The 12,546-nt window shown below is 31.6% G+C and overlaps 1 protein-coding gene across 1 annotated transcript; it reads right to left on the reverse strand.

Annotated features, from left to right (window-relative positions):
* Positions 1-391: 391 nt before the first annotated feature.
* Positions 392-12,546, reverse strand: LOC134680663 (general transcription factor IIH subunit 3-like). The gene is made up of 7 exons (XM_063539797.1): positions 12,439-12,546; positions 10,059-10,153; positions 9,432-9,538; positions 4,880-5,327; positions 1,801-1,936; positions 1,162-1,198; positions 392-582 (listed from the first exon to the last, which is right to left on the reverse strand). Exons 1-7 carry the CDS (start codon positions 12,443-12,445, stop codon positions 516-518), a joined length of 897 nt encoding a protein of 298 aa, XP_063395867.1. The 5' UTR covers positions 12,446-12,546; the 3' UTR covers positions 392-515.

The following is a 12,546-nucleotide window of genomic DNA, read 5'->3' on the forward strand; positions in this document are numbered from 1 at the left end:
ATTCAGATTCATAACTTTCTTGTTTGATAAACTTCTAATACAGTTAATATGACTTTGAGTTTATTAGAATTTTCTACATCTATGTTGTTGATGGCCTAATTGCATTAGTTAGATCTCATGATTTCAAAAACTGTGAGGAGATCACTATAAATCAGACAAAGTGAAAGTGTACTGCTGAAATTGAGGGTGGATAGAAATAAAGTGTTTGTCTGTATGTGTGTCTGATGTACTTTCAGATGAGAAGGTCCCTACGGTATCTTATTTTATTTCAATAGCATTTTAATTATATAAAAAAAAGAGTTGAAAAAACAGTACTTTCTAGTGATATTGCGGCAACGAAACATACAATACAGTAACGTAAATAAGACTTAAATAAGGTGTTTTACACTGCTAAAGAGTCATTCTAATTTTATTAAACAAGACAATATCAGTACTATTCATTGATCATTTAATCACTACAGATCTGATTTTCATAAGAAGTCATGTCCTGGTATAAACTCTCTCATCTTAATTTCTTATGTTGGTGGTTTCTTACTCCTTTTCTTTAACATCTTTGGTGGGGCAAGGAATTTAAATGATGTTCTGAAATTGAAAAATGAAATAATAAATATCAATTAATTTAAAAGTGCAGAAATCTTCATTTAAATAAATTGATTGTATTGTTTATCTTTAAATAAAACTGTGAAACAGTTAACATTTGAGTTTTAAATAAGTATAGTAAACTGAAAACCTTACAATTAATGATGATATGTAATAAACAAAACAAGGCAATATACAGTCAGTATCAGTACATCACAAATATACAAACAGTTTGCAATTTGACTGCAAAGATTGCACAATTGCAGTATAAATAATAAATCAGCCCCTTAATTTGATTCAAATTTTATTGCCCTCTGAAAAGTAGGTATTATCAAAATAGTAGAGTTGAAATCCAGGGTGTGATCCCTACTGGTACTCTATATCAGGTAATGAAACTAATGACTAGAGGTGTCATTAGTGTCCATTCCTGATTGATGACCATGCATGGGCTGTATAGCCTTCAAGGTTGTTAAAAACTTTCATTTGCTGTACTAGAGGTGTGTACATAACACCAAAAATATACACAGTCATGACAGTTATAAAATAGGAAAAACAAGACACATAGAAAATACTGATACTTACTGACATGTGGGACAGATTGGACTAAAGGTACAGAATACTGAAATATAAAATAATAAAACATATCATGCTTTATATAAGTGTAGGTATTTGTAAAATACATGTTTAATTTTAATATGGCACTGTAATTAATTCAGATGAGTAGTTACATCTATTAATCTTATAGTATATGTCATCTTTCTGTTCATTACAAAATTATAGGAAACATTGTTCTTGACTTCATCTGAACAGTTTGACTTCACTTAACTCCATTTTAGGCTGAAAAACATAACAATTTTAGGCTTTTTGAATACTTCAGTTCAGCATGGTTCAAACAGTGACAACTCTTTCTGACAGCGGTTGTTATAATTACTTGTTTCATAAATGGTTTTATTCAAAGGAAATCCAACATGCTGTACACTGCCTTTATAAATTCAATACTGTGGATTCATTATTATTCTTTCGATACCAATTTTTGTGGCTTTCGTTTGTAAAGGTGAACCACAATTCAAATGTTCAACAAATGATTTTTTTTCAATAGGCATTGTATACAGAGATTGAGAAAACCAAGAAATCATATATTCACGAATATGCAAGTTTTCAGCAATCCAAGAAAATTGATACCAACGAAAATAAATGAATCCACAGTAAACATTTTCTTACTTGATAAACAGACAGAACAGACATAGCCGATATCAATGAGACTCCTATGACAGAAACATGCCGCTCTATAGTCCACTTGTACTTTAGGTGGTAGTGACAGCTTTGGTCTTTCTAAGGGGTCTGGTAAAAATACCCACTAAAAAAAGTCCAATTATATTATAAAATACCAAGTTTAGTTTCCTGTGAAATAAGTTCAAAAGGGTAAAACTTGATCAATTTGTAGACTAATGTATTATAGTTTTGACTGTACATTCGCTATCAAGAATTTATTCTTCTTTCATTGTTCATTGAATTTTTAAATGCATTATTTTTGGGGGCTTTTTGAAATATAAATCCTTTTTCAATTTTGAATTGATTTAACGGAAAAGTCATCAGAAGTATTCAAATGCAGTTCTCAGAATAACTTTATATGAATGAATTTTAATTTAGATGAAAATATAGTTTTAAATAAAATAGATGTATGATCTTCAGATACAATATCTTAATTTGTAAATAAAATACAAAGTTACCTCAGAAATGTTTTGGAAAATAACTCCCATAAGGTTTATAATTATATACATGTGATATACAGTTCACTCTTAGAATCCTTCCAGATATCAAAGTTTAGTTTAATTATCTTTAAGTATCTATTCATCTCAAGAAGATTAAAGTCCATAACAATAACTGTAACACCTAATTCTGATATACTGTAAGATAACGTGGAACAATACACTACAGGGAGATAACTCTTTGAAAATCAGCTGAAAGTTTTAATCGCATTCTATTGGTATTAAAGAATATATCAAGCTTCTTAATGATCATATTTAATGTTTGTTAAACTGCAATGTATCCAGTGATTTTTTTCCAATAAAGTGTGCGGTTTAAGTTTTTTGAATTTTTCATATTTTAGTCTAAGTGTCAAAGTAAACATTTCTTCATAATTTAATAACCAGATGCTCCGCAGGGCGCACCTTTATACGACCGCAGAGGTTGAACCCTGAATGGTTGGGGCAAGTATGGACACAACATTCAAGCTTGATTCAGCTCTAAATTTGGATTGTGATTAAATACTTGACACAGCATAGGTTTCTGACACAGAATGAATGTGGTCTAATGAACTTAATAAAAAAAATTGCCTTTGAGCAATTCACTATGCTGTTGAATATTAATCCTCTCAAAAAAAATGTTTGAAGAAATTTTCTTTTTATTTATGAAATCTGAAATGAAAAAAATTGACCCCCCAATTTTTTTTTCACATCCCCCTTTCCCTTATTTCAAAACTGATCTGAATTCAAATTTCTAATGAAGTTTGCAACAATAACTACTCATTTAAATACATCATAAAATATTAAAATGTAAAAAAAGTGCTTGTTATCACTAAATGGTAAAGATTGTTTTAATCTACCAGTTGGTAGTAAAAGTGAATATACATTGTATATATTGTATAAAACAATGATTTAAGTTGATTCAACTACTTTTCTGGACAAAGAAAGATAACTCCAATTGAAATCCAATTGGACTTTCTTGCTATTGCACAATATTGTGCAATTAGATATTTCTTGCTATTGTGCAATACTGTGCAATTGAAAATATTTGCTATTGCACAATACTGTGCAATTAAAGATTTCTTGCTATTGCACAATACTGTGCAATTGAAGATTTCTTGCTATTGCTGAACAGTGGCGGATCCAGGAATTTTCATAAGTGGGGGCCCACTGACTGATCTAAGAGGGGGCCCGCTCCAGTCACGCTTCAGTGATTCCCTATATAAGCAACCAATTTTTTTCCCAAAAAGGGGGGGAGGGGCCCGGCCCCCTTGGGCCCCCCTAAATCCGCCTCTGCTGAATACTGTGCAATTGAAAATTTCTTGCTATTGCACAATACTTAATATAATAATTTTGGATCCTGATTTGGACCAACTTGAAAACTGGGCCCATAATCAAAAAGTAAATGTTTAGATTCAGCATATCAAAGAGGCTGAAGAATTCAATTTTTGTTAAAATCAAACTTAGTTTAATTTTGGACCCTTTGGACTTTAATGTAGACCAATTTTAAAACGGGACCAAAAATTAAGAATCTACATACACAGTTAGATTTGGCATATCAAAGAACCCCAATTATTCAATTTTTGATGAAATCAAACAAAGTTTAATTTTGGACCCTTAGGGACCTTTATTCCTAAACTGTTTGGACCAAAACTCCCAAAATCAATACCAACCTTCCTTTTATGGTAATAAACCTTGTGTTTAAATTTCATAGATTTCTATTTTCTTAAACTAAAGTTATGGTGCGAAAACCAAGAAAAATGCTTATTTGGGTCCCTTTTTGGCCCCTAATTCCTAAACTTTTTGGACCTAAACTCCCAAAATCGATACCAAAATTCCTTTTGTGGTCATAAATATTGTGTTTAATTTCATTGATTTCTATTTGCCTAAACTAAAGTTATTGTGCGAAAACCAAGAATAATGCTTATTTGGGCCCTTTTTTGGCCCCCAATTCCTAAACTGTTGGAACCAAAACTCCCAAAATCAATCCCAACCTTTCTTTTGTGGTCATAAACCTTCTGTCAAAATTTCATAGATTTCTATTAACTTAAACTAAAGTTATAGTGCGAAAACCAAGAAAATGCTTATTTGGGCCCTTTTTGGCCCCTAATTCCTAAAATGTTGGGACCAAAACTCCCAAAATCAATCCCAACCTTTCTTTTGTGGCCATAAACCTTGTGTTAAAATTTCATAGATTTCTATTCACATTTACTAAAGTTAGAGTGCGAAAACTAAAAGTATTCGGACGACGAAGACGACGCCAACGTGATAGCAATATACGACGAAAAAAATTTCAAATTTTACGGTCGTATAAAAATTAAACAAGCCAATTTTACTTGAGTCAAGGTTTTTGGTACCACCCTAAGAAATTGTTTTAATGTATTAATAAAATGTGACTGGGAAAGTACTGCCATAATATGAACTTGTATTCTGAAATTGTTTCATAAATATGTATGCTGATTTTCCTGAAATGCCATAATTAATCTTGTATGTTTCTTAAATATCAATAATAAATGCACACAATAATTTCTGATTGTACATTTGTCTGACCTTACCAGTAAATATTGCAGTAATCCTGTTATTTGTGGTATTTTTAGATATATACCACCAGTGATATCACAAGCCTGTTGTAGCAGTCCTGAGTCATTGTCTAATATACAGGCATCTATAACGACATTTTGTTTCTGTGCTGTAAATACCGCATTCATAAGATTCATGTACTGTTCAGGATTATCTTCCGAACCTTTTATGACCAATATCCTTGAAGATGTAGTCCCTTCTTTAAATTCATTTTCTTTTTCAATTCTATTTAAATAGCAAAGACCAATGGCCATAGCACCAGCTATTAATGAGTCTGAATAAAAAGCTCCTTCCATATTTTGTAAAACAATTGTTTTCACTTCATCTTTTATTTGGTCATTCATTCGACAGAATAATTCATATCTTCCATCATTTGATGATGATTCTGTTGATGTATGAGTTCTGTTAGGGTATAACACAACACTGAAACATAAAAGTAAGATTTGATTTATCATTCTAAACATATTTCTTCCAAATCGAACCATATCTTCCTTTTGAAACCTTTCATAATACAATGTAATATATTCACATACAATCATTTTGGATGTACTTTGAATGATATCCTTTTTAAAGAAAAATCGGCCAATACATAATGAATATCTGTAATTGCTTGGGTAATATTCACATACAATCATTTTGGATGTACTTCAAAGAAAAACTGTTATCACAGAGATATGTCTCGCCTTTTTGTAATTTTTTGTAATTTTGGCAATGAATTGTGCCAATTAATGCTAATACAATTGGAAACCAAATATCAATGACCTACCACAAGTGGATCCCCATAAATTGACCTAATCACAAACTAATACATGTAATGTAAGCAAACCAATCAAAGTCAATAGACCATGACTGAGGGGGCGGAGCCAAATAATCTCCATGGCAATGAGATGTGACAATGCTAAAACATCAGCATACCAATTATCATGGATGTATCACAAGTGGATCTCCATAAACTGACCTAATCACAAAGTAATACATGTAAAATAAGCAAACCATTCAAAGTCAATAGACCATGACTGAGGGGGCGGAGCCAAAAAATCTTCATGGCAATGAGATGTGGCAATGGTAATACATCTGCATACCAATTCTCATTGACGTACCACAAGTGGATCTCCATAAACTGACCTAATCACAAACTAATACATCAGAGCTCCAGATAAGCTGCGTATTTGCGTGATCACGCAATACAAATAATAGAAAACCCCATGCAATTATCCGTTGAAGGGTTCAACAACCCAATTCATTCAACGGAAAACCCAATTATATGCCAAAATCATGAGTTCTCAACCCTTTTATTGGCTACCGTTTGTGTTATTTACCCTTATCTGTTTACAGTCGTCGCATAAACATTTTTATAATATTTATAATTTATATGGCAATAAAACTTTGAATTGAAAATAAAAATAAAAAATATAATTGGAAATTTCCTGTTGTTCTATAAATAGATCCCTGCATCAAGTAGCTGAAATGGGTCCCTGTTTGAGTTTTCCGTTGCTCATTAGGTACACGTGTTTTTGTAAACATTTCGATCTTCTCGGTGTTTATCCAGTTAGAGTGTGTCATGTAGTCATATTTTTTTCGCATTGCTCGGGATTTTTCATAACATACATTGAATTAAAACGAAAGTGAATGTCCGGTTAAAATATTGAATAGAAGCATGTTTTCGTCTTTTGGAAAACTGAGGGAAAGTTATAATGATAACAAGACTCAGCCAGTGTTTTTGAAAGCGTCCATCGAACGCACGGGCGTGTGTGCGTACCATAACGATAACATTGCTAATAAACATGGGGTTTCATCAAAAACGAATTCAGTTGGAAAAAGTGAAAGGCCAAATCAATTATGAAATGATAAAGCATCAGAAACCAAAAGTTCTTATAAAAGACAACTAAACCCAGATTTATGTAAATTGAATAAAAGAAAATCATTCAAGTATAATTAGAGTTTATATACTATTTTTTATTCATTTTACGGTTAATTAATGAATACACACACCATGCACACAGCCACTGATCAGGCACTGGTCTCAGAATTTATTATATAAAGTTATAAGACGAGTGCCTGTGAATACACATATCCTTTTTTGTGAGAAAATACAAAACTGGCAAAAGGTTTGAAACGGGACACAAATTAAACCTACAATTGCTCCTCAGTGAATAAACCAAATAAAAGAGCTAAACAAAGACGGAACATATTAATTTTTAAAAAAAAGATTGGAAAAAAAATGGGGTTGATATTGCCTAAATATTCAATATTGTGGCGATGAAAAAAACCAATACATTAAGGAGCTTGGTGGTGAAAAACCCAATTTGATATTAACCTGAGGGGTGAATTGGAATTGATAATGCAATTAAAAAACTTTATCACCCAATTATATAAGAAAATGGTGGGTAAAAACCCCAATTTATGAATTCTTATCTGGAGCTCTGAATACATGTAAAGTAAGCAAACCATTCAAAGTCAATAGACCATGACTGAGGGGGCGGAGCCAAATAATCTCCATGGCAATGAGATGTGGCAATGGTAATACATCTGCATACCAATTATCATTGACATACCACTAGTGGTTCCCCATAAAACTGAGCTAATCACAAACTAATACATTGTTGACGCCGTCGCCGTTGCCAATGCCGGAAACAGCATACCTATGTCTCGCTTTTTGACTCCGTCGAGGCGAGACAAAAATGAGCCAATATATAATGAATATCTGTAATTGCTTTGGTATAAATTAGACTAGATTTCTGTTTCACATTTTGCTATCCTGTGGCCCTGTGTAGTTTTCAATAAATAGTATGGGGTTTACTCATAATTGAAGTCAATACTGTAATTGTTAAAATCCTCATAATTTGGTTTTTGGTAGATAATTTCTCATTGGTTCAAACCTCAGTAGTTTTATATTTAATAATCAAATAAGATTCAGAAACTGAGATTGAAAAAAATAAGGTGAACTTTTTATCACTTTTTATGACGCAAAATCAACTTGAATATTAAAAGCGAAAGGACAACACTTGTATAACTGTTTTCCATAATTTTCTGTAAATATTCTTAGTTAGGTACTTTACTGGGTGTTTATACATTTAATTAAATTCTTTTTATTCAGAAATATTTAAGAACAATTGTAAATAAAAATAGTCAAAAAGTTAACTGAAAATTGCAAATTTCAATGGCCAAAAGTTAACAGAGGAAATATACCTAAAACATATAAAAACAGGTTACAAAACTCTCAAGACAAAAATAAACTGAGAAACCCCAACAAAGTCTAGGGTGGGGAGACTTAGGTGCTCTGGAATGGTCTTCTCATCAAATGACACCATTTGTAAAATATTTAGATATAGGAAGATGTGATATACATGGTATAAGTGCAAATGAGACAGCTCTCCATCCAAATAACAATTTATAAAAGTAAACCATTATAGGTACGGCCTTCAACACAAAGCCTTGGCTCACACCAAACAACAAGCTATAAAGGGCCCCAAAATTACTAGTGTAAAACCATTCAAACAGGAAAACCAACGGTATAATCTATATAACTGCAGGCTCCCAAGAACCTGTATAGCTCCCCTGATTCTACTTGTGTTTTTGAAATCATATAAAAAAAGGATAAAATTTGGCTACAAATTAACAACACTTGGCCAGCACCTGATTAGAAAAGGAGCATTCATGCTTTTTTTGTTTTCATTCAATTCAGTGGTTCTCTAGAAAAAGACTTTTGTATGCATTTCCCATAGGATCCTATTTTAAACTAAGCCCTCTCCGGCTGCCATCTTGGATGTCAGATGGATCGGCTACAAAGTAACAACACTTGGACAGCACCTCATAAGGAATATTCATGCCATGTTTGGTTTCATTCCATTCAGAGGTTCTCTAAAAGAAGTCATTTGTATGTATTTCCCATGTAGATAAGAAGATGTGGTATGAGTGCCAATAAGACAACTCTCCATTCAAGTCACAATTTATAAACCTAAACCCATTGTGCATGTTGTGTAAACCATTATATGTTTGAAAACATATGGTAACATATGTTAAGGTAGGCAATAGAAACATATGTTTAGGTAGGCAATAGAAACATATGTTTAGGTAGGCAATAGAAACATATGTTAAGGTAGGCAATAGAAACATATGTTTAGGTAGGCAATAGAAACATATGTTTAGGTAGGCAATAGAAACATATGTTTAGGTAGGCAATAGAAACATATGTTATGGTAGGCAATAGAAACATATGTTAAGGTAGGCAATAGAAACATATGTTATGGTAGGCAATAGAAACACATGTTTAACTAAGCAATATAAACATATGTTTAGGTAGGCAATAGAAACACATGTTTAGGTAAGCAATATAAACATATGTTTAGGTAGGCAATAGAAACATATGTATATGTAGACAATAGTAACATATATTTAGTTAGGCAATGGAAACATATGTTTAGTTCCGTAATGGAAGCAGATGCTTTTTAACTTACAACAAACATGTGAAAAAAATAAGTTGCAAATTTTCCTGTGTTCATGATTCTGTCTGATAAAATTTCCAACCTTTTATTTGTATGTGCTGCAATAACTGACAAATCATTCAAGCTGCTCATCATTAAATGTGAATTGGCAAATACCATCACACTTTCCAAACACTTAGTCAGACTTATCTAAAATAAAAATAGTAATTTTTATACATTTCTTATATATCCAAACAGGTAAGCAATTCAATGAATGTTTTTTTTTAACTTTTATCTTTTAGTACACAAATGGTGTATACATATAAATTTGTGGATATGTGTATTATCATGATTATTTCTAAGTTAAACATCTGTTTTTTCCAAAGGAAGTTTTTTTTATTGCTACATTAAATAGTTTTTGCACCCATTCTGTGAAACAAGAGTAAATTGTAATAATCATCATTAAAGGGCAATAACTCCTAGATAAAAAGTGGTCTGACAGTGTTTGAGTAAAAAATAAGAATTATAGATCTCAACATTTTGAACATTTCTACACCATTAGATTTTCTTTATCATGTTTACCTATAGTGTTTATCCAGGTAATAGACAAAACTTGAATTTATATATGTCAGCCATGTTGGTAGGCAGGCTCTATCATTAGATATACATTTGTATTCTTTAAACTAGATACATTTGTACACCAATAATAATTGCTGCTAAGTTTACTTACACCTTGTCCATCTCCAAGAGATCCACATTTGCCCCACCATACTGGATTGGTGTCTAAAATAATAACCAGCTGACTACTTATGGATACTCCATTTTCTACAACAAAAAAAACAATCAAATTTGTGAGATCAGAGTTTCCAACTTCAAAAAAACATAAAATACAAATTAAGTTAACTTCATAAACTTACAAAAACAAATATGTTGCAACACATTCTTTATTATCTCATTATCCCATCAGATATTCAGAAAACCAAATAAATGTCAGTATATGCCATTGAGACAGCAACATGATTACACCATTTAACATGTTTAAGGTGGTACATGTACATGTACCTAACACTACAGGGAGATAACTCTGTAAAACCAGCTAAACGTTTTAATTATGTTGCGTTGTTAAGGGTATATTAAGCTTCTCAATGATCAAAATTACTGTCTGTCAAACTGCTATGTAACCAGTGTAATTTTTCTGATAAAATGGTTGGTTCAAATTTTTTTTATTTTTTTATTTTTGTCAAAGGATCAAAGTGTGAAAATTTTGTGAAAATTAAATGAGCCAAATTAATTTTAGTGAAAGTGTTGGGTACCACCTTAACCAAGGATTTGGATAGAAGCACAATTACTGTTACTATACAAATCCTTGATTTAACCAAATAGGATGCATGCTTTCATTAGGGATTAAAATATCATATAAATACTTAAATGACTATATACATGTAGTATATTTCCATTTTCCAGCACTAAATAGTAATTATTGTTTTAATTGTAGACATGTTTTTCTTTGTTAGTAATCATGGTTATTATAAAAAAGAAGATGTGGTATGATTGCCAATGACACAACTGTCCACAAGAGACCAAAATGACACATACATTTACAACTATAGGTCATTGTATGGCGTTCAACAATTAGCAAATCCCATACCACATAGTCAGCTATAAAAGGCCCAGATATGACAATGTGAAAAAATTCAAAAGAGAAAACTAACAGCCTTATTTATATATATAAAAAAATTAATGAAAAACAAATATGTAACACATAAACAAACGACAACCACTGAATTACAGGCTCCTGACTTGGGACAGGCACATACATAAATAATGTGGCGGGGTTAAACATGTTAGCGGGATCTTTATTGTAGAGGTATGTGATATGGTTTTCAGCAATTGCTATCTGTGTGATATACTTTACCATCATTTTAATTTTCTGAATGTTTTTATTTAACATGTTTAATATATATGACCCTATTGACATTATTGAACAATCAAATATATAACACAAGCATTTTGACATTGGAAATCAACAGATAAAATTAATGAACATACAAGTGGTCTTAAACATCAATATGATAGATAAGGTTGTTTTTTTCTTCAAATGTGTATAAATGTAATATTACAAGATACTCTAAGTGCTATGTCATGTATGTATTTGTATTTTATTGTAGAGAATCAGTTGTTACAAGACTAACAGTATATGAAGCCAAAATTATTTGTTTTGATGAATAAAGATACTTATGTAGATTAAACTGCATACTCAACTTATTGCCTTATTTGATGTGATCCTTTACAATCATAATAAATCAATTTATATTTAAGAATGGGTGTGGGTGTGGGCATTTGATAAATTACACCACAAAAGAGAAAACATAGTTGTAAAACATTTATATGGGGGAGAAGTCCCCAATTATGGTAGCAAAATCAATAAAAAAAATAAAATAAATCCCGAAATTTTTCATTCTACTAATGATCTCAAAATCGTTAACCTTTTTTTTCAGATCTACTTCCTGTTCTGTTTTTTTTTCCTCACATTCACGCAGAAATCCACTTCCGTTTCTGGTCTTGTTTGCCTGAGACATTAAATAAAATGTATACTTATCAGTCTCAGAAAGGAACTCAATAAAAAATCATTTTTAAAAATTGTTTGTTGTAAAAAAGAGGTTACCTAATGTTACATTTCTTTGTTTCCATTGAATATGACGTAATAACTTAAGTAACTTCACAACTAAATCCCTAACAACAGAACCAAAATCAGAAACGTTACAGTATTTCCGTTTCTTTTTATAACATGTTTGATTTAAAAAAAAATTCCATACAAACTTCGTCCCCATTCACAGGTCAACCGTCATGCCTGCCTCATATTAGTTTGATGCCACAGATTTCGAAATATGGATAAGGTCTAATAGAACTTGGCTTTGTCCTTTGGCCTTTGCTTACAATTAGTAAACAGGGGGACACATTGGAAAAGAGGGACGAAAGATACCAAAGGGACAGTCAAACTCATAAATCTAAAATATGACTAATTCAGATTTCGTCCCTTTTCACAGGTAACATCTTTTATATGTTAATAAAACAAGGTGTTATATGTGTGATGACAATGAGACAATTACCTGCCATTACAAATACAATTGGACAAAGATAATTTCACATGTTGTTTAGGAGAACATACGTCAGGGGGAATGAAATCAATGATATAGCTCCATATCATGAAAGATTCC

This window comes from Mytilus trossulus, chromosome 8 (genome assembly GCF_036588685.1).
Source record: "Mytilus trossulus isolate FHL-02 chromosome 8, PNRI_Mtr1.1.1.hap1, whole genome shotgun sequence".
In the NCBI taxonomy this organism is placed as follows: Eukaryota; Metazoa; Mollusca; class Bivalvia; order Mytilida; family Mytilidae; genus Mytilus; species Mytilus trossulus.

Excerpts from the sequence above, each read along its gene's own strand:
- LOC134680663 (XM_063539797.1), bottom strand. Across the intron at positions 9,539-10,058 it reads CTCTTGGAGATGGACAAGGT|ATAAGTCTGACTAAGTGTTT; the intron begins GTAAGTAAACTT and ends TTTTTATTTTAG. Across the intron at positions 583-1,161 it reads CCAATCTGTCCCACATGTCA|AACATCATTTAAATTCCTTG; the intron begins GTAAGTATCAGT and ends TTTCAATTTCAG.